This window comes from Podarcis tiliguerta (genome assembly GCF_965153285.1).
Source record: "Podarcis tiliguerta genome assembly, chromosome: 1".
NCBI lineage: Eukaryota > Metazoa > Chordata > Lepidosauria > Squamata > Lacertidae > Podarcis > Podarcis tiliguerta.
The window spans coordinates 131,377,689-131,400,820 of record NC_139534.1 but is presented as its reverse complement, the minus strand read 5'-3'; the positions used below and the strand labels follow the sequence as shown (position 1 = coordinate 131,400,820).

At 46.1% G+C, this 23,132-nt stretch overlaps 1 protein-coding gene across 1 annotated transcript in view; it reads right to left on the bottom strand.

Moving 5' to 3' along the window:
- Window positions 1-23,132, bottom strand: part of PYGL (glycogen phosphorylase L) — a 66,566-nt gene that overhangs the window by 40,198 nt on the left and 3,236 nt on the right. The window contains exons 2-7 of the mRNA XM_083435303.1: window positions 22,670-22,914; window positions 12,568-12,669; window positions 11,587-11,665; window positions 10,127-10,230; window positions 4,795-4,926; window positions 465-576 (exon numbers count right to left, since the gene is read on the bottom strand). Of these exons, the coding sequence (XP_083291429.1) occupies window positions 465-576; window positions 4,795-4,926; window positions 10,127-10,230; window positions 11,587-11,665; window positions 12,568-12,669; window positions 22,670-22,912 (772 nt within the window). The 5' untranslated portion in view covers window positions 22,913-22,914. The remainder of the gene's footprint in view (window positions 1-464; window positions 577-4,794; window positions 4,927-10,126; window positions 10,231-11,586; window positions 11,666-12,567; window positions 12,670-22,669; window positions 22,915-23,132) is intronic.

Below are 23,132 nucleotides of genomic sequence, written 5' to 3'. Positions count from 1 at the left end.
AATAGCCTTTTCGCAGCTAATCCGCTAATCCCTTAAGCCGCTAATAGGCGCTAATAGCCTTTTCGCAGCTAATCCGCTAATCCCTTAAGTCTTTAATAGCCGCTAATAGCCGCTAAACTGCTAATAGCACTAATAGCACTAATCCGCTAATGGGCGTGCTTCGCAAGACGAAAAAAACCGCTAGACGAAGAGACTCGCGGAACGGATTCTTTGCGTCTTGCGAGGCACCACTGTACTTAATTCATTCCGGAGGTCTGTTCTTAACTTGAAACTCTTCTTAACCTGAAGGACCATTTTAGCTAATGGGGTCTCCTGCTGCCTGAAGCAAAGTTCTTAACCTGACGCACCATTTCTGGGTTAGCAGAGTCTGTAACCTGAAGCGTATGTAACCCGAGGTACCACTGTATATGGTTTTAAGAAAAGCAGTATATAAATATTCTTGCAAACAGAACAAAAACGCTTACAGTCGCGGAGGTTGAAATCGTTGGGAGCCCGAGCTGACCACAATCTCATGGTGTTGACCGTGTTGTTCATGTAGCCAGGAATTGGGGTGTCGTAGGGCAAAGCCAGAACCACCTGGGGAGACAAAAGGCCCAGAGGCATCAGCTGTGTTGCATGGTGCCCTCCCAGGGAGGGGCTGGCCAAGGGACCCCCACCACCACCACCAGAGCCCCCATCCTTTCAGACACAGGTCTCCTTCATAGGAGGGGTCAACATCTTCATAGAATCATAGAGTTGGAAGAGACCACATTGAGTCCAACCCCCTGCCAAGCAGGAAACACCATCAGAGCACTCCTGACATATGGTTGTCAAGCCTCTGCTTAAAGACCTCCAAAGAAGGAGACTCCACCACACTCCTTGGCAGCAAATTCCACTGTCAAACAGCTCTTACTGTCAGGAAGTTCTTCCTAATGTTTAGGTGGAATCTTCTTTCTTGTAGTTTGGATCCACTGCTCCGTGTCCGCTTCTCTGGAGCAGCAGAAAACAACCTTTCTCCCTCCTCTAGGTGACATCCTTTTATATATTTGAACATGGCTATCATATCACCCCTTAACCTCCTCTTCTCCAAGCTAAACATGCCCAGCTCCCTTAGCCGTTCTTCATAAGGCATCGTTTCCAGGCCTTTGACCATTTTGGTTGCCCTCCTCTGGACACGTTCCAGTTTGTCAGTGTCCTTCTTGAACTGTGGTGCCCAGAACTGGACACAGTACTCCAGGTGAGGTCTGACCAGAGCAGAATACAGTGGCACTATTACTTCCCTTGATCTAGATGCTATACTCCTATTGCTGCAGCCCAGAATCTTGCAGGGCACCTCTATCGTAACAAGCCAAATTCTGGAGGTGAACCCAACAAAGGCCATCTCATTGATCAAATGTGCCATTTTCTCATTTCTCCAGTTTTGATTTTTTTTAAAGTCCTCATGGAAATCCATCAGCAATTTCAGTATGAATTTCTCCCTACACACACACATTTGCAAAGTGGTACCTCAGGTTAAGAACTTAATTCATTCTGGAGGTCTGTTCTTAACCTGAAACTGTTCTTAACCTGAAGCACCACTTTAGCTAATGGGGCTTCCCGCTGCCGCCGCTGTGCAATTTCGGTTCTCATCCTGAAGCAAAGTTCTTAACCCGAGGTACTATTTCTGGGTTAGCGAAGTCTGTAACCTGAAGCGTCTGTAACTTGAAGTGTCTGTAACCTGAGGTACCACTGTATAATGTGTGTTTATGTGTTACTTTCACTGATCTATGCAAGCTCTTGCACACATTATTTGGGTAAACAGTGGCACTGCAAAATTCAGGGCAAATTTCGAATGAAAATCACATTACAGTGGTACCTTGGTTCTCAAAATTAATCTGTTCCGGAAGTCCATTCCAAAACCAAAGCGTTCCAAAACCAAGGCACGCTTTCCTCATAGAAAGTAATGCAAAACAGATTAATCCGTTCCAGACTTTTAAAAACAACCCCTAAAACAGCAATTTAACCTGAATTTTACTATCTAATGAGACCATTGATCCATAAAATGAAAACAATAATCAATGTACTGTATTATAAAGTAAATAAGAAGGTATTGTAGATGATATTATTTTTTCTTATCTGTACTGATGATGGTCATTGTTTGGATGGGGGGCTTTTATCCATTTCTGCAGTCAATCAATCAATCAATCAGTAGCTGAACTGGGTTCCACACAGTCACAAAAACAAATTAACCGAAAAAGCCTCAAAAACAAAAACGCAAAATAGCAAAAACAAAACCGTCAAACTTAATCTGTTCCAGAAGTCCGTTTGACTTCCGAAATGTTTGAAAAGCAAGGTGCAGCTTCTGATGGGGGAAACAATAGCTGACAGCCGCATCGGACGTTCGAAAACGTTTGAAAGCCGGGACTTCCGGGTTGGCGCTTCTGGTAATGGCGGATTTCCTCCGTCTCAGAGGAATCCGCTTCTTGGAAACTAGGGTCTGACCGCCACGGCAAGGTGGAGACCCGTCAGAAACCACGGGCGGAAGAAGCCCATGGACTTGGGATTCGGCAGGTACCTTTTGCACCTCCCCTACTCGCGGGGAGACCCGGTTTCGGGGCTCCGGAGCGACGTGGGGTGAGCGCCGCGGTACATCGAATCAACCGCTACTTTCAAGGAGTGAAGCCGCATTGCTGTTGCCAGAAAGCGCCGACTTTTCCTGTGGACATTTGGGACTCTAAGTAAATATTCGTAAGTAAACAGAAAATTGGATTACCAAATATTTAAATTTGGCATTTGAACGTGAAGGTCTAAACAGGAAGTCCGCCTTCCGTTTTGTAAAAAGATCAAAGCAAAGACGTCACAAGCTAAAGCCTGGGGAAAGTACTCTGTAAAGTATTAAATTTTCACCATTCACGATATTGAATACCCCCTTGGAAGCAGGGGAAGAGGGGGGAACTTTCTTTTGTGGAAGATTTAAACCTGCAGGAGAGAGAGGGAGACAAGCTAATTTGCTGCTGTGTCGAGCCTGGGATCGGGCTGTCAAAAAGTTTTACGATTTAAAAAACTAATAACGGGGAACGGAATACATCCTGATGGACGGTTGAAATAGAGATATATACTTTTTTGCATTCTTGTGGCACTTAAAAAGAAGAAAAGCTGAATAGTAATTTTGTTACTGGATTTTGATGTGGAATAACAAACAATAGAACTGTTGTCGATAGAGGGAGCTTCAGAAACTGTTGTAACTGTTATAACTGAGAGGTGGAAATTTCCTCCCAAAAACTAAGGCTGAGAAATAAGCGACCTTGGAAGGTCCCTGGATAAGAATGGAAAAACAAGAAGCTCCAGGAAACATGTTTGACAAAATAAATGCTCTGTTGGAGAAATTGCATGAAAAAATCGGACTTGACGATAAAGAAACTGGACACCTGGGGACAAAGTGTTTCTGACTTGGAACAAGGCGTATCTGACTTGGAACAAAAAGTGAGTAATTTAACAGGAACCGCTCGGGATGTGATTAAGGAACCAATTTTGAAATTGCAGGTTTTGGAGAAGAAGATGGAACAAACTGTTTTTGCTCCTCAAGAAGAAATTCAAGTGGAGGCCCTGGCCCCATTGAATCAAATTGATGGACATAAGTTGAATTCTGAGGTGATGGAGCTGGAGAGCCAGAATTGGAGAGACAGTGCCCCGCCTGGACTGAATAAGGCAAGATGGATAGATTTTCTGTTGGAGGGAGGCACTGTGGGAAGGACTGGAAAAGTGGAGCTCTTTAACCTTAAAGGGCCTGTGGAATATGCCTTGGAACATTTCTTGGATTACAACTTTGAATATGGAATTTGGGCAAACATCCTGAGATGGGATAAAGGAGCTGCTGAGAAAAAAGCCCTTTTGGCACTAAAAGAAACTTGCAGACGGGACAGGGAGAAGAGTTAAGAGTCTAAGTTAAGACATAAGAGCACCAGGTTGATGAATTATATGGAATTGTCAGAAAAGACTGACAAAATTGACAGAAAAGACTGACAAAATCCGAAACCAGGGAGAAGAGATGGTGGAAGAAGATTGGAAATTTTTAAAACATTATTCAGTATAATATTGTATAACTAAGGAATGTTGGGAGATGGTGGAATGAATTTATATGTCTTTAGTTGAAATATGATAAGGACTTTAGATTTTAAGATTTAAGGGTATAAGAGTTAAGGTTTTTTCCCCCTTCCCTTTATTAGATTGAAGTATAGATAACCTTTAAGATGTTGATGGAAATATAAGGTTTAAATGGATTAAGATAATTATGGTAGCGAACAATGAAAGATGGGAAGAATTTGCTGATTTAATTATTAACTGGAATACAAAAAGGGAGGTGGGAGGAAGTCGAGGAAATAAGTCATTGAAGGATAGAATTGTGAAAAATGGAAGGTTTTTAAAAATGTTTTTGTTTTTTCACTAGAGGTGTGGTTCTATGTATTTTTATTTTTTAATCTTTTTCTGTTCTTACTTTTCTCCTTTTTTACTGTACTTTGTTTTTTCCCCCTATTTCTTCTGTAATTATAAAATTTTTAATAAATATCATTTAAAAAAAAAGAAAAGAAAGAAAACGTTCGAAAACCAAAACACTTATTTCCGGGTTTTCAGCGTTTGGGAATCAAGGTACCACTGTATTGATTCAAGAAATACAAATCAGGTTGTTTCCCATTAAAACAGAAACCGAACCCAATCTATCCCCCTTCCCTACTGGGTGAGGCAAATAAGACCACCCAGTAACCTTTTTGGCTATGGGGAGTTGAACTTCCTCCCTCCCCACAAGCAAGACCATGGAGGTGCTCCGTATCCCAGTACCTGGGTGTCGATCCATCTCACACCGGTCTGGGTGTGCTCCACCCTTCCATAAAAATGAATGGGAAGCATGTATTCCGGCCGGGCTTTCTCCCAGGGGTTCCCGTGTCTTAGCCAATCATCAGCTTCCTCCACCTAGAAAGAGAAAACTGTCAGGATGAGCATGAGAAGGAGGAACCAGACAAGACCATGTCCAGATCAGTGTCATTCACGGAAATGACAATACAGCACAGAGGAAGAGCTATGCACGAAAACACATATGGAACAGACTCCTTTAGAGTTAATGTTATATGACCCCTAAATCCACGTCCAGTGTTTGGTTAAGCTTGGAGGTTAAAGAAATGTTCTCATAACATTTTATACAGCAAGAGGACTGATAACAACATGTGAATAATCTTTTTTTTAAAAAAATGATATTTATTAAAAATTTAATAATTACAGAGAAAATAGAGAAAAAACAAAGTACAGTAAAAAAGGAGAAAAATAAGAATAGAGAAAGATTAAAAAAAATACATAAAACCACACCTCCACCCCACTAGTGAAAAAACAAAAACATTTAAAAAAACCTTCCATTTTTCACAATTCTATCCTTCAATGACTTATTTCCTCGACCTCCTCCCACCTCCCTTTTTGTATTCCAGTTAATAATTAAGTCAGCAAATTCTTTCCATCTTTCATTGTTTACTACCATAATTATCTTAATCCATTTAAACCTTATCTTCCCATCCACATCTTAAAAGTTATCTATACTTCAATCTAATAAAGAGAAAAAAAGAACCTTAACTCTTATACCCTTAAATCTTAAAATCTAAAGTCCTTATCATATTTCAGCTAAAGTCATATAAATTCATTCCACCATCTCCCAACATTCCTTAGTTATACAATATTATACTAAATAATGTTTTAAAAATTTCCAATCTTCTTCCACCATCTCTTCTCCCTGGTTTCGGATTTTGTCAGTCTTTTCTGTCAATTCATGTGAATAATCAAGCATTTTTTAAATCATGACCTCCATTCTTATCCTCCCAAAATATATCCCACCTTCCCTTTAAAACTAGCAGGTTAGTAACTATAACAAGGCAAGTTTCAAGAAAAAGGTTCCCTGCTGATTTGGTTTTGCTTGGAGTCCTTTAAGGCAGACCAACCTATTCTTCCTTCATCTTCACCACCCCCTTAAAACTCCAGTCTTCTAGCAATTTGTACAACAAGCATGTAAAAAAAATTGGGGAGGGAATTGGCAAGGAACTGAGGACTACATGTTTGGCAATGCTGGTAAACAGTTTAGACCCGGTCTCATTCATACATGCAGCTTTTGCCCATAAGCAGAGGGTGACAAGCAGAACAGAAGACCCAAAGGGATGGGGTCATAGCTGTCAACTGTCCCTTATTTGGTGGGAAACTCCCTTATCCCAGCGCTGTGTCCCGCTGCTGTCCCAGATTGATGATGTCCCTTAAATTTCCCGGGTTTCAAAGGAAGCAGCTCCTCTCCCTCCCTCCCTGCCGGCCAGGGAGGAGGGAGGCTCCAACTGTGTTGCTTGGCTGCATTGCTCACCCAATAAGGAGTCTAAGAACGACTGGGGGGTGGAGCTTGCATGCCTTGTGCCGATCAAATCGGCCGCGTTGCCTGGGGACTCGCCTTTGCTCAGCGCTTCCCAGCGGAGAGGTGACGGTGGTTTTCCTTGCTGCATCCCCTTTGCTGGGTTGCTGCGCTGTGGGAACCACCGCTTGAGGCTTCGTTTGGCTGCTGGCTGGGCTTTCTGCCTTTGGCTCGGAGGGGCTCAGAAGTCGAACATACCTGCGATCTGAAAATCCCTTATTTTGGCTGCTGATCCCTTATTTTCAAGGCTGCTGGTCCCTTATTTTCAAATCTGTAATGGATAGCTATGGATGGGGTGCTGTGCGAAGGGTGAAAGGGGGTGGGGGTTGGAAGCAAAAGTGAAGCACGCAAGAGGTTGCAGGTGCTCCCCCAGGTTTTGTTTCCTTGGAATGAGGACCAGCAGAAACTGTGGCATCTTTAGGATAGTGGGTTTTATTCTATGTGCATATGCAACTTGAGTGCAAGTTAAGAGTGGCTCACAGCACTAAAACCTCAACAAACCTTGCTTAGGGCCCTCGTATCTACGGGACCGCCTCTCCTGGTCTGCCCTGCAGAGGACCTTAAGGTCCATGAATGACCATAATTTAGAGGTCTCGGGCCCTAAGGAAGTCAGACTATCCTCCACCAGGGCCAGGGCCTTTTCGGTGATGGCTCCGACCTGTTGGAATGCTCTGTCCCATGAGACCAGGGCCCTTCAGGATTTAACCTCCTTCTGTCGGGCCTGTAAGACAGAACTATTCCGCCTGGCCTTTAATTTGAATTCAGCCTGATCTCCCTTCTCTTCCCTCCCCCTCCCCTTTTATGAAGATCACCTGCTCTAAGACTCCACAGCTAATTCTCCCCTGACCCCCTCGCTCGCCCAAGTAGGACCAATTCAGCCAGCTAGCCCTGGGGATTATCTAATTGATTTTTGATTTTTATTGTTATTCATGTTTTTATACTGCTTTTATAATTAAGTGTTTTAAAGTGTTTTAAATTTGTTGTGAGCCCGGTTTCCGAACTGGGAAGGGCAGGGTATAAATAAAATAATAATAATAATAATTATTATTATTACAGAAGAACCTGGAGCTCTCTCCTTCTGCTGGCCAGATCTGAAGTCATCTAAGGCTTTTCCTGAACCCTGTTATACACATTGCTCAGGGCGCCACAGAGCCTCCCGGAAGGGCGTAACCATGCGCCAAAATCCTGCCAAGAAAAGTTGGCTCAGATCCCTGAATTTGCTGGGACTTCCCAGCACATGAAAAGGCAGAAATTTACACCTAAAGGAAGAACCCCAGAGCACTTTCTTCTGTACTAGCCCAATGAGAGCTAATTGCCCTTTGCACCGAAGATTCCCTTGAGCATGTTTGGAGGTGATGCAATGCAGTGGCGTAGCGTGGGTTGTCAGCACCCGGGACAAGGCAAGTAATTTGCGCCCCCCCCCCCCGCTGCACTGTCCCTCCCCCAGATAGTCCCTCGCTCTCTCTCCGCACTGCACCACATGCCTGGCACCCTCCCCTCCACAGTAGGCGGCGACCCGGCGGCTCGGATCAGCCAGCACTGCAGTGAGAGAGGGTGAGAGAGCCAGGTAGGGGCAGAGAGCTGCGAGTGCGAGCGCGCCCCCCCCCAGATGTTGCGCCGGTGCGCCCGGCCCCCCTGCACCCCCCACGCTACGCCACTGATGCAATGGGCCCCTCTCTCCTCTCTGCCCCCACTTTGAGACCTAGACCAGGGAAGTCACTCTTATCAACCCAAGGTAAATTAGCCTATGCCCATCTAGTCTGTGATCGCCTCCCTGAACTCCAGTTATCAGTTTGCCAGATTATTTTCTGTTAATCATTGTCCCAGCCTACTCCCTGGAAGCCTTTGAAAGAAACAGGAGGGGCCCCTGCAACTATTTACCAAACACACACACACAGAGAGAGAGAGAGAGAGAGAAAGAGAGAGAGTTCACAGCCTAAAAAGGATGATATAGAGTTGGGAAGGTTTTTCAGGAAAGGTTTCAGCATTCGGGACTTTTGATCTTAGAAAAGAGACGATTAAACGGCGACACGGTAGAAGCTGATGAAACTATGCAGGTGAACATTGGAAGATTCAGGGCAGATAAAAGTCCTTCATGCAGCACGTCGTTGAACTATGGAACTCATTGCCACAGGAGAAAGTGATGGCCACCAACTTGAATGGCTTTAAGAGAGGATTAGACGGATTCAGGGAGGAGGAGAGGGCAGTTGGTGGCTACTAGCCGCAATGGCTAGGCTCTCGTCCACCATCAGAGGCAGTAAATGTCTCTGAACAGCAGCTGCTGGAAACCTCAGGAGGGGAGAGGTCTCTTATGTTCGAATCCTGCTTGAAGGTTTCCCGCAGGCATTTGGCTGGCCACTGTGAGAACAGGAGGCTGGACTAGGTGGGCCGCAGGTCTGATCCAGCAGTCTCTTCTTCCGCTCTTAAAATATCGAAAGGCTTTGTAATCCTTCAAAATAAATAAACCTGGTGGCCTCCACTTGTTTTGGACTACAGCCTGGATAGCTCAGCTGGTTAAGAGACTGATAACGCCAAGGTTGCAGGTTTGATGCCCGGAAGGTACAGCTGCATATTCCTGCCTTGCAGGGGGTTGGACTGGATGACCCTCAGGGTCCCTTCGAACTCTTATGATTAATTCTACAACTCAGCCATGTTGGCTAAGACTGACAGGAGCCACAATATGATTTACTGCCTCGTATAGAATTAAAAGAAAATTTTGTAAAGATGTTCTATAGGTGGTACTTAACGCCAGTTAAGTTGGCAAAGATATATAAATTGAAATCCAACCTCTGTTGGAGATGTGGTGGAGAAATAGGAACAACAATACATATGTGGTGGAGGTGTGAGGAAATTAAGAAATTTTGGATAGTAGTACATGAAGAACTAAAGAAGATGTTGAAAATATCAATAACAAAGAAACCAGAGACATATCTCCTTGGATTGATAGATGAAAAGATACCACGGGGGGGGGGGGGATTTTTCTATATGCAAGTACAGCTGCTAGAATAGTGATTGCTGCTAGGTGGAAGTCACAAACTACACCCACAAAGGAGGAATGGATTTGTAAACTAAATGAATATTTAATTTTGGCAAAATTAACTGCTATAATAAGAAATCAGTCAAATCAAAAATTAAAAAAGGAGTGGAAATGTTTTGATGAATATATGGCAAAATATTGCTCAAAAAAAGATGTGCTAATATGCCTAGATTAAAATGTGAAGTATGGGATGGAAGAAAAATTAGTAAGGAATGATTTGACAAGACTGATTTGAGAAGACTGTAGAATGCAAAGATTATTGTAAATTGTAGAATGTGGAGGAAATCGAGTGGGGGCGGAGGGAAGTGGGAGGAAGGAGAAAAAGAATAATATTGAGGAAATATAAATGTAAATGTATGGGGGTGGGTGGGGAGGAAATGGTGTTGGCTTTTGTAATATGTGAAAACCAATCAATCAATCAATCAGTTGACTGACAGGAGCCATAATCCAAAACTTCTGGAATGCGCCAGGCTGGGGAAGGCTCATGCGCACCCATGCCCACTTATGCGCAAAGCTCATGAAAGCATTTCGCCACAAGGCAAGCTAGGAAGCTTGTGAGTAAACTCCGAGATACGTGCACACAATAAAATATATTGCGCACTTCCTTCGCCAATAGCAATGTAGGCTGCCTTCACTTGCACAACACAGTGGTAGAAACTGTGCCGTGCTTCAAATCATACACATTTAGGTTTCGAGGTTACCTGCCATCCATCTCTGATCTTCTGGTTGAATATGCCGTACTCATAGCGTATCCCATAACCGTAGGCTGCGAGCCCAAGGGTGGCCATTGAATCGAGGAAGCAGGCTGTGGAAGGAGAGGCAGGGCTGAGCTCAGTTCCAGCCACAAAAAGGTAAAGGTAAAGGACCCCTGGACGGTTGTCCAATCAAAGGAGACTATGGGGTTGCGGCACTCATCTCGCTTTCAGGCCGTTTGTCCGCAGACAGCTTTCCGGGTTATGTAGCCAGGAGGACTAAACCGTTTCTGGCGTAACAGAACACCATGACGGAAACCAGAGTGCACGGAAACGCCATTTACCTTCCCGCCGGAGCGGTACCTATTTATCTACTTGCACTGGTGTGCTTTTGAACTGCTAGGTTGGCAGGAGCAGGGAAAAGTGCAAAGTAGATATATAGGTACCGCTCCGGCGAGAAGGTAAACGGCGTTTCTGTGCGCTGCTCTGGTTCACCAGAAGCGGCTTAATAATGACCTGGAAGCTATATGCCGGTTCCCTCGGCCAATAAAGCAAGATGAGCACCACAACCCGAGTCGGTCACGACTGGACCTAATGGTCAGGGGCCCCTTTACCTTACCTTACTCAAATGTTCAGAAAACTTGTAGGAATTTTAATTTCTTTTAGTCTATTGTGGCCTGAACTTTTTGCATTGTTTAAATTATGGTTTTGATTTTTCAAAAAGTCATAATCTTATTGTTTTATATTTTTCGGAAACCGCTTTGAGGGCCCCCCTACAATCAAGAGGTGTGTAAATTTTACAAAACATATAAAATAAATAAATATTGTTTCATAAATTAACGGAGTCCTTGCGAACTGGCGCCAAGAAAATCTGGTATTTCTGAACCAAGAAAGACGGTTCATTTTTGCTCAGATTAGTTTCCTATGCATGATTGGAAATGGCCTCGTGATTCACACCCGTGTTTTCTCATTTGAACCCGGGCTTTAAGGCGCTCACTAGCTGAAGCAGAGATGAGTTTTGAGAAGTTACGGGCTGGCCACCTTCACAACACACATTGAAAGCACCACAATACCACTTCAAAAAATCACGGCTGCCCTCAAATAATTCTGGAAACTGTAGTTTGTGGAGGCTGCCGAGAGAAATCTTGTATGCCCCTCCCAGAACTATAATTCCCAGAGTGGTTTAGCAATCGATCCCTCCGAAGAGGGAACACTGGGAATTGCGGCTCCCCCAGGGGAATATGAATCTCTTAACACCTCTCAGCGCCCTTAATGAACTACAGTTCCCAGAATTCCTTGTGGGGAGGGCTCCTGACTGCTTAAAGTGGTAGCATAATGCTTTCAATGGAGCTTGGATGTCAAAGTCTCAGGGATTCTTTCAGCTAACATTCCTGCATAGCAGGGGGTTGGACTAGATGACCGCTGGGGGTCCCCTTCCAACTCCACAACTTCTATGGTTCCTCACTTACCTGCAAGTCTGCCAAGGCCTCCATTGCCCAGGCCGGCATCTTCTTCAATCTCCTCCAGTTCTTCAATGTCCAGCCCCAGCTAAAGAGCCACATATAGAGATTTGTTTATTTCAGTTATAGCCCACGTTTTACTCCAATGTGCTCAAGGCAGCATACACGGTTTCCCCCCCTCCCATCTCATTTAACCCCCACAACAACCTTGCAAGGTAGGTTAGGCTGAGAGGTAGTGATGATTGCCCCCAAGGTCACCCAATGAGCTTCATCCCCAAGTGAAGAATTTGAACCCGCTTCTCCCAGGTCCCAGCCCAAAGCTCTAACCACTAAACCACACCGCCTCTGTGCAAAACGCTCCCAAGAGTTGTGTTTCAAGCATAAGTGAAGCCCCACAATACACACACCCCTACAAAAATGGGAGCGGAAGGTGGCCCAACTGTCAAAACCAGACGTTTTTCGCAGCAGGCAGGCTGAGGCCTGTTACACAACACAACTGCACAATTTGTTCTGGGAGGGTGCTAGTGATTTAGGGACCGTTTAGATCAGCCGTGGGCCATTAACGGAAATAAATCTAACGGCAAATAGGAGGCAACCAAGTCTCTGGGAAATTCAGCCAAGTTCCCCCGCCTGGCGCTTGTAAGTTTTCAGAGTCTTGTACTACCGGCTGTCGCTTCCAGAATTAGTTTTATTTTTAAAAGGTGGGGAAGAATCACTTCTGTGTGCGCACACAAGGGGGGAAACATTGTGTGAACGGGTGTTCAGAGGCAGATCCGACTTGCCAACGGATATGAAAAACCAGGAGCTTCTAGGAAGAGGCTCAGACTTCCTCGACTCCATCCCATGACCAGATCCGTAAGGCGATAAATTTATTTCGCTTCTCAGTGGTTTCAAAATACTGTTTCTCCTCTCGATTCTGACCCGGGTCACCTTCAAAGGTAGCCCCACGTAGAGCGCATTGCAGTAGTCCCCCCTTCCCCCCCCACTTACCTGATAAATTGCCTCATCGCAGGCGTTCTGCAATCCCAGGTTTATCATGGTGTTCTGCAGAGTCCGGCCCATGTAGAACTCCAGGGAAAGGTAGTAAACTCTCTGGAAAGGAAGAAGAAATAGTCATTTCTATTGCAACTTGCCAGGATTGGAGATGCTGGAGTTTGAACCCCGGGTCCTCTGCATAAAAGGCGGGAGCAGAGTCCTTCCCTTAGGAAGTGATCCTAGAATCATAGAATCATAGAGTTGGAAGAGACCACAAGGGCCATCGAGTCCAACCCCCTGCCAAGCAGGAAACACCATCAGAGCACTCCTGACATATGGTTGTTAAGCCTCTGCTTAAAGACCTCCAAAGAAGGAGACTCCACCACACTCCTTGGCAGCAAATTCCACTGTCAAACAGCTCTAACTGTCAGGAAGTTCTTCCTAATGTTTAGGTGGAATCTTCTTTCTTGTAGTTTGGATCCATTCCTCCGTGTCTGCTTCTCTGGAGCAGCAGAAAACAACCTTTCTCCCTCCTCTATGTGACATCCTTTTATATATTTGAACATGGCTATCATATCACCCCTTAACCTCCTCTTCTCCAGGCTAAACATGCCCAGCTCCCTTAGCCGTTCCTCATCCTGAACATGCACTCTTGATATATCGAGTTTTCAACTGTAGGGGTGCAGATATCCAGAGTGTGGGGGGCTCAGGTGGAATTGCTATGAGGAATTGTGAAATATGGAACAGGCCTATGAAAGAATTGCATTGACTGGGTTTGATTCATTGACAATAGTTTCTGATCGAATCCCACAAGCCTCTCCACCTCTGCCATTTGCTTTCTCTACACCTGACAGGCACGTATAAGCATTCTGAAACACAGGCCAGTTGCTTCATCAGGCACCCTCAGTACAAAGTAGGTTACTTTGGTGTAGTTTAATCTTTAGATAGATCTTAAGGACCAGGAAGAGAGTTCACAAGGAGTTGGTAAATACTGCCATCCTGTCTCTCTTGTTTATGCCTGTTTATGATCTCCAGGGTTTTGCTGAATGAATTTTATTCCTCCTTTTACTCCTATTTTATTTACTCTGGACCACTATGTATGCTCCAGTAGGAAATAGTTTCTTTGTAGTTGGACCTTGCCAACAAAGGTCCGTATAGCTATGGTCTTTTCACTGCGTGGAAGTGAGAGCTGAACCATAAAGAAGGCTGATCGCCAAAGAATTGATGCTTTTGAATTCTGGTGCTGGAGGAGACTCTTGAGAGTCCCATGGACTGCAAGAAGATCAAACGCATCCATTCTGAAGGAAATCAGCCCTGAGTGCTCACTGGAAGGACAGATCCTGAAGCTGAGGCTCCAAGACTTTGGCCACTTCATGAGAAGAGAAGACTCCCTGGAAAAGACCCTGATGTTGGGAAAGATGGAGGGCACAAGGAGAAGGGGACGACAGAGGACGAGATGGTGGGACAATGTTCTTGAAGCTACCAGCATGAGTTTGACTAAACTACAGGAGGCAGTGGAAGACAGGAGGGCCTGGCGTGCTCTGGTCCAGGGGGTCACGAGGAGTCGGACACAACTAAACAACAAAAGTTTTAACTTTTGACTTTGTCCCACGTGGGGTTTTTGAAATGCTCAGAGGAAATCTGATTGGTTCTTACAAACACTGTGTAAAAAGTTCTTTTGTGAATAAAACGACGTGGGCCGAGGGGTGGAGAGGAATTATTATTGGCACTCCTCCCAGAGTCTTGCTGGTCAAGCCTCGTGTGTATTCTAATAATCAGAGTCCAATCTTTCCTTTGCTTTGTGAAAGCTACATTCAGCAAACCATGGAGATTTTATTATAAAGGGAAGGAGAAGAGAAGAGCCGGCAGACCTAGACAAACCACAAGCCACCAGCAAGGATCAATTTGACGCAATTCATTCTCTGCCAGACATGTGCTTCGCATTCCAGGAACATTTCCCCCACCAAACTTACTCCATTCCGTCACATCGGTTTGTACATCGGTGAGCAAACAATCTCGTTGCCCAACATGCAGAGCCAAATGGCAGGGTTAGGATATCACCGTTTTGAGTTTGGCCTCAGCATGATTGGTGCAAACGACGGTCAGCCACCTTTAACAAAATAAAGATGACTGAAGCCTTAAAAATGACAGCTCTCCTTCCAAAAAAAAACCCCAGAAGCCTTTCTGTTAGGCATTATGTCCACTGAAATCCAAAAAAGCTTTAGAGCCAGAACTTTATGTTTGCAACCACGGCAGCCAGAATTCTGGTAGCCAAAAATTGGAAATTTGACTTAATTCCTATAAAGCTTGACCGACAGGTGAAGACGATAGAATACCTGGAACTTGCGAAAATGACAGGGAGAATAAGAGGAAACTCAAATCAGAAAGTGAGCAAAGTATGGACAATACTGAAATAATATTTAAAACAATATTGTGAAAATGCAATTCTCCTGACAGTTATAGACTGAATCTTGCATATTAAAGAAAATCATAAAAGTAAAAAATTTTTCTTGATATGTAATAGATATAACAGGAAGTGCGTACAGGTTAAGATTATTTAGAAGGCACGGCGAGGTGATTCGGAAGTCAAAAATAGGTGTGATGTTAAATGAAGTGTAGTCAATTAATGTTTAGTTGTCATTGTGCCTTGAGACACGCAGATCCCCTGGGAGACCTGAATTCTGTGTTTTTATCTGGTATGAACCCGCTTTGTGTACAGTAACCACAAAAAAGCCATACATAAATAAACCTGCCTTGATGCAGGTAGTTTTTCTGCCTGCCGTAGGGGTGATTTATTTGCTCTGCTTAGGTAGTCATAAACAGAACAAATCTTAGAAGGCACCCTATGTCTAAACCCTGTGGAACATCCACTGCTCAGAAAAGAGAGTCCACAGAAATCACTGGTATTCAAGTCAGGAGGAAACATAGGTAAAGGTAAAGGTAAAGGGACCCCTGACCATTAGGTCCAGTCGTGGCCGACTCTGGGGTTGCGGCGCTCATCTCGCTTTATTGGTCAAGGGAGCCGGTGTACAGCTTCTGGGTCATGCGGCCAGCATGACTAAGCCACTTCTGGTGAACCAGAGTGGTGCACGGAAACGCCGTTGACCTTCCCGCCTGAGCGGTACCTATTTATCTACGTGCTTTCAAACTGCTAGGTTGGCAGGAGCAGGGACCGAACAACGGGAGCTCACCCCGTCAAGGGGATTCGAACTGCCGACCTTCTGATCAGCAAGTCCTAGGCTCTGTCGTTTATCCCACAGCGCCACCCGCGTCCCTATTCAAGTCAGGAGGAAACATATTCAGTGCTAAAATATAGCCTGTTAAAATTCATAGGCTTATCCCTGCCTCTGATCGTCACTTCTCCAACGCTTAACAGGTGGTTTGGGGCAATTCTCATTACAGTGGTAGCTCGGGTTACAGACACTTCAGGTTACAGACTCCGCTAACCCAGAAATAGTGCTTCAGGTTAAGAACTTTGCTTCAGGATGAGAACAGAAATCATGGGGCGGCAGCAGGAGGCCCCATTAGCTAAAGTGGTGCTTCAGGTTAAGAACAGTTTCAGGTTAAGAATGGACCCCCGGAACGAATTAAGTACTTAACCCGAGGTACCACTGTATTCTATTTCATTGGTTTTATCATCTATGAGGAGCATTTGCATGAGAAAGCAGGGCCAAAATCAAATAATTTAGCTGTGCATGCTTTTAAGAGGATTTCTACTCCTGCAAGAGTTTGGGGCTCATCAGGACAGCTGTGCTCCCAGTTCCCACAGTGACCAACCCCTTTGCTGTAAAGGTAAAGGACCCCTGGACAGTTAAGTCCAGTCAAAGGCAACTATGGGGTTGCGGTGCTCTTCTTGAGGGAGCCGGCCTTTGTCCACAGACAGCTTTCTGGGTCATGTGGCCAGCAGGACTAAACAGCTTTTGGTGCAACGGGACACCATGACGGAAACCAGAGCGCATGGAAAAGCCATTTGCCTTCCTGCCGCAGTGGTACCTATTTATCTACTTGCACTGGTGTGCTTTCGAAATGCTAGGTTGGCAGGAGCTGGGACTGAGCAATAGGAGCTCACTCCGTCGCGGGGATTCGAACCGCCAACCGAGCAGCAAGTCCAAGAGGCTCAGTGGTTTAGACCACAGCGCCACCCCTCCAAGTGTCCCTATTTTCCAGGGACAGTCCCAGATTTACAGAAGCCATCCCGGTTTCTGATTTGATCCTGGAATGTCCCACTTTTCCTTAAAGGTAAAGGTACCCCTGACCGTTAGGTCCAGTCGCAGACGACTCTGGGGTTGCGGCGCTCATCTCTATAGGCCGAGGAAGCCGGCGTTTGTCCGCAGACAGCTTCCGGGTCATGTGGCCAGCATGACTAAGCCGCTTCTGGTGAACCAGAGCAGTGACGGAAATGCCATTTACCTTCCTACCGGAGTGGTACCTATTTATCTACTTGCACTTGACATGCTTTCAAACTGCTAGCTGGGACCAAAGAATGGGAGCTCACCCCGTTGTGGGGATTCGAACCGCCAACCTTCTGATCGGCAAGCCCAAGAGGCTCAGTGGTTTAGGCCACAGCGCCACCCGCATCCCTTTCGCTTTCCCTTTTGCTGCAAAGCACAGCTCATTTTGGAAAGAATCACGGAGTTGAAAGGGACACCCAGGGGTCATTAATCCGAACCCCCTAATTACAGGAATCACAGCCTAAGAATCCCTGGCCGATGGGAAGTCAACTTCTGTTGAAAAACCTACAAGGAAATAGCACGCACCCCTTTATGACTGAGTCCGTTCCACTGGCAAATTGCTCTTGCCATCAGAAAGTTTCAGTCAGAATTTTCTTTCTTGCGATTTGGATCTGTCGGTTCGGTTCCCACCCTCTGGAGCAGCAGAAAGCAAGCTTGCTCCATCTTAAAGCCCTTTGTGGCTTAGGGCCCTCATATCTACGGGACTGGCTCTCCTGGTCTGCCCCGCAGAGGACCTTAAGGTCCATGAACAACCATACTTTAGAGGTCTCAGGCCCTAAGGAAGTCAGACTATCCTCCACCAGGGCCAGGGCCTTTTCAGTGATGGCTCCGACCTGGTGCGATACTCTGTCCCATGAGACCAGGGCCCTGCAGGATTTAACCTCCTTCTGTTGGGCCTGTAAGACAGAGCTATTCCGCCTGGACTTTAATTTGAATTCAGCCTGATCTTTTATTTCCCTTCCCTTCCCTCCCCCTCCCCTTTTATGAAGATCACCCGCTCTGAGACCCCACAGCTAATTCTCCCCTGGCCTCCTCGCTGGCCCAAGTAGGACCAATTCAGCCACCTAGCCCTGGGGATTATCTAATGCTTATTTCCCCTAAATTGATTTTTGAATTTTATTGTGATTCATGTTTTTATATTGCATTTTATGCTGCTTTTATAATTAAGTGTTTAAAATTTGTTGCTAGCCACCCTGAGCCCGGTTTTTGAACCGGGAAGGGCCGGGTATAAATAAAAAATTATTATTATTATTATTATTATTATTATTATTATTATTATTATTAATTATTATTATTATTTCACACCCTGGCACCTGATGTGAGCTATAAATGGTGGCTCAGGGGTCACCTCTGTGTCCAATCCGATGAGGCAAGACAGGACTTTTCTAAAGTTAAAATGAGAGGCAGGTGGACGGTGGTTCTGAAAGTCTCTAGGATGAAGCACCGAATCAAAGATGGGAGCCGGAGAAAGGGCAGATTAGGAGCAAAGCTGTCTCAGCAGAGAGCCTGTCCACCTCACTTGAGAAAGGACTTCCGACTGATGTCACAAATGGGATTACTCCTTAATCTACCAGGCTAAAGCTCTACATTAAAAGCCGTTAACAGTCCAAATCCTGACTGAAGAGATGGTTAAGTCAATCCAATTCGAGGAGGGCAACCAGCTCTTCCACGCTGGATTTAGATCTGCTTTTCAGCCTATCGCTTTTCAGGATTGGCAGTGACAAGGTCTCTTCCAGCCCTATTGAGAAGCGTATCTTTCAAAGCTGGAGAAGGCAGGGATTGAATTTGAGACCTTCTGGGTGCAAGGCATGGATTCTGCTAATAAGCTAGGCTCAGTCCTCACCACCATGAAATCCACAAGTTGGGAGGGAGAAGAAATTCTATTCCATTTTTTGTGCTTTTTTGGGGGCATAGCATTTTCATTAAGGCTTTTGTCATAATGAGATACCATGAAAACAAGGTAATCTAAACAAAAAGAGAAGCAGAAAGATAAAAGCAAGGTCTCACGCAAAGGTAGCTCACCTGGGAGGAGCTTCTCTCAGCCTCCAACCCTGGGAGATCTTGCCTTCTGCCTCTTATGCAGTCTTTCTTCAACCATCTATCACCTTCATGTGCCTACCCTCATTGACCCAGAGTAAAAGGTAAAGGGACCCCTGACCATTAAGTCCAGTCGTGGCCGACTCTGGGGTTGTGGCGCCCATCTTGCTTTATTGGCCGAGGGAACCGGCATACAGCTTCCGGGTCATGTGGCCAGCAGGACTAAGCCGCTTCTGGCAAACCAGAGCAGCACACAGAAACGCCGTTTACCTTCCCGCCAGAGCAGTACCTATTTATCTACTTGCACTTTGATGTGCTTTTGAACTGCTAGGTTGGCAGGAGCAGGGACCGAGCAACGGGAGATTCGAACCGCCGACCTTCTGCGCCACCTGCGTCCTAATTGACCCAGAGTAGAGGGCATCAAATGCAAGGAGAATTGTAGGGTTGAAAGAGTTGTAAACAAAATCTGCCCTTATTCCCTTATGGGGGACACAAGAGCCCTTATAGTGTCCTTTGTAGGTTCTCCATCGGTCAGAGAAAATAACAGAGGCCAACCAGAGAATATTGAGAAGCAAAGCAGCTCATAAGCCTGACCTTTATTGAACTGCTGCAACAGGGTGCTCCCCTCACACACAGGAAAGGAGGAGGACCCAGAACCAAGGTGTGCCCACCCTTATATAGACATTTTAAATTCCCTGCCCTGGAGCTCAAGACCACCCCTCCATACATCATACATACATCACAGAAGGGGTGTAACCCAAGACCACCCCCCACAAACATCATACCTACATCACAGAAAAGGCGGTCTACAGCAGAAATCTGAGTGTGTTGTTTATCTCCTGTCTGCCAGATTATCTGAGAATGCCTTATCTGATTGCCTTTCCCGGTAGTCTGCCCATTCCTTTGAGATGGTGATTCCCCAATTCCTGAGAGAATGGGAAGGTTCCCTCACCCCCTCCCTCCTTGCAGAGAAAACATTTGGTCAGCTTGGGAGTCAAAATGGTTTCAGGGTGGTCTTCCTGTGCTGCTTCAGACATGTGGTCCACATATCTATGTATGTGCTTGGTTGGTACATTTATGAACATATATATATACACACACACACACACACACACACATATACACATACACACACACACACACACATATATATATATATATACACACACACACACATATATATATATATAAACACCTTAATTTTTTTATTTTGGAAGGTACCCTGAGGATCATCTAATCTAGGCATGTTCAACTCCCAAGAGACTGTGATCTGCTCCCGGTATTAAAAAACTGGCAGTGATCTACCCATTGGAGGGAGGAGGAGCGTGTGTGGGGTGGGTGGATTGGCCAGAGTTGCTGAGGTTTTTGGGGGGAAGATTGCACAGAGGGGTTTTTTTTAGCTCCCCCCCCCCGTAACTTTTTGTACACAATAAGGATCCCACGATCTGCCAGGATCAGCCAGGGATCTACCTGATCTAGTCCAACCCCCCGCAATGCAGGAATATGCAGCTGTCCCTTACAGGGATCGAACCTGCAACCTTGCCATTGTGAGCACCATGCTCTAACCAACTGAGCTATCTAGGTGGAAAAGGAAAACAGAGCAAAACTAAACAAAGCAAAAGCAAAAGCAAAGGGAGGGAGGAATAATAATAACAATAGAATGAAAAGAGAAATAAATAAAGTAAATTTGGTTTGCAATTGAAAGAGAAACCAACTAATTTGCCCTTCTAGTGGCCCATCAAGTCCAACATCCTATTCTGATGGTTGCCAACCAGATGCCCCCATGGGAAACTGTCAGGAGGTGAGGTGGTTGCTCACGAGTAACCAGGCAGGACTCCAACCTGTCTTTCACAGGTTTTTATTTGTGCAAACTATTTACAGTGCAGAACCACAAAGTTCTTGTCCATCCTAGTCACTTGCAGATTCCGGGAGTGGCCCCTTCCGGCTTCCCCCCCAACATAAGAACTTGGACAAATCTCCGCCTCCCCTCCTTCCGTTTCACCCCTCTGCGCAAACAGAGCGACGGTGTGTGCCTCTTGGCCGGCCATGCTAGGTGAGGCACTTGGGATCTCAGTAGCATCTTCGAGCCTTCCCTCCACCCGGCTACCTCTTTCCCCCTCTGCTCCGCTGGAGGTGTGGCCTTCCCTACTGCCAGACTAGAAGCTGCTTCTCAGAACGGAGGAGGTTCTCTGTATCCCCTGCCTCCCTCCACCCATTCTGACGGCAGTCTCCCAACAGAAACCAGCAAAGCATAAGAACAGTTCTCCGCTCCTGGGATTTCCAGCAACTGAGAGTCCGAAGCACTGCCACCTACAAGCCTCCAACTTAAACTCAGCCATCCTTCAAAACCCGCATTTTGTGAGGCAGCCCTTCAACTAGCATCCTCAAGCATGGAGGCATTCACAAAAAGTGCACATAAAAATGTGCAAACCTAGACAGCTTCTTAAAAAGCAGAGACCTCACCTTGCCAACAAAGGTCCGTATAGTTCAAGCTATTGTTTTCCCAGTAGTGATGTATGGAAGTGAGAGCTGGACCATCAAGAAGGCTGATCGCCGAAGAATGGATGCTGTTGAATTCTGGTGCTGGAGGAGACTCTGGAGAGTCCCATGGACTGCAAGAAGATCTAACGTATCCATTCTGAAGGAAATCAGCCCTGGGTGCTCACTGGAAGGACAGATCCTGAAGCTGAGGCTCCAATACTTTGGCCACCTCATGAGAAGAGAAGACTCCCTGGAAAAGACCCTGATGTTGGGAAAGATGGAGGGCACAAGGAGAAGGGGACGACAGAGGACGAGATGGTTGGACAGTGTTCTCGAAGCTACCAGGATGAGTTTGACCAAACTGCAGGTGGCAGTGGAAGACAGGAGTGCCTGGCGTGCTCTGGTCCAGGGGGTCACGAAGAGTCGGACACGACTAAACGACTAAACAACAACAAAAATGTGGAAAGTAGCATGAAAGGTGAGTGATAAAGAGGGCTGGGTCAAGGACTCAAGTTCCCTGCCTAAGAGACTGTCAGTGTCCGAATAGGGAGAGACACCAGGGTGCTGAAGACATCCCACTTATTTGTGTTAGAGACATTACACAAGGCACATGTTGCACAACTGTGTCATGTGTGCGTATATAGCCAGGTCCCCAAAAGCAACAAGAGGACAGCCTTGCAGGGCACCTGAGCTGCTGCTTTTTCTCCTGCCACACACACTGCCAAGCAGAACACCCTAATCTCGGACCTCACCCTTGCTGGAACTATGGCGCTGGTTTCACCTGGGAACATCGCATTTCCCTCTTGAGGAGTGGCGGCATGCGAAGGCATGTGGCTCTTGCAATACAACCAAGGACGGCACATCCATCACCACGTCAAGCCTGTCTGTTTTTCCAAGGACCACACCTAACACTGCCAGGCGAGAGTCTTCAAGAAGCAGTCAAGGGGTGATTTACACACCTGCACGGACCCTCTGCCGATTTATTAATCACCTTCTAAATCACCATGCCAAGGCAATTTCCTTGTACGATAATTTAAAGAAGTTAGGTCCTGGAATTCCTTGATTTTTCAGCGTGGGAACTTTGCCCCTGCTTATTTTGAAAATATGTATCTCACCTGTTCAAGAAACAAAGGCCTGCTAGCAATCAAAAGCATGTTATATAAACTATGGAATGATCCACAATTTGACCAAATCATAAATGGAAATCTGAGTCCCGATGGAGCAGCTAAGCAAGAGGCGGCTGGACACCAGGCCAACGTTAGTTCAGGTTGGTGGTCATCACTGCCTACTGTGGCAAGGAGTTCCACAGCTCAACTGTGTCAAAACAGCAATAAGAGCCGCTTTCTGGCTTGCCCCGCATGTCTCACCTTGGGGTCCTTCTCGTAGTAGTACTGCTGTGTGCGGATCCACCTGCCCACCAGGTGATCGCGGACGGTGTGGGCCAGGGCAAAGTAGTAGTCGCGATGGGTGGCCACATTGCGGTCTTTGACCAGGGTGAAGTGAAGATGCCGGTTGAAGCCTTTCTTCAGCTCCGCCACGTTCTCCACGCCAACGATGCCACGGATGCTGATCTGCTTCCGCTTCTCCTGGTCCGTCAGAGGGCGAGACATGGCTGTCGGAGGAAGGAGACGACAGCGCTGGGTGCCCTTCGCACAATACGGCCCAGCCGCCAAGAGAGAGAGAGAGCGGCCGGGAAGGCACTGAACTCTGGAGCTCCCGGCCAGGAACCGGGTCCAGCCCTTTCCTGTTCAAGCCAGCCTCCCTCCTGTCCTGCCTCCCTCTGTGGGGCTGAGAAGCGACTGAATCAAGGGAGGGGAAGAGGAGGAGGAG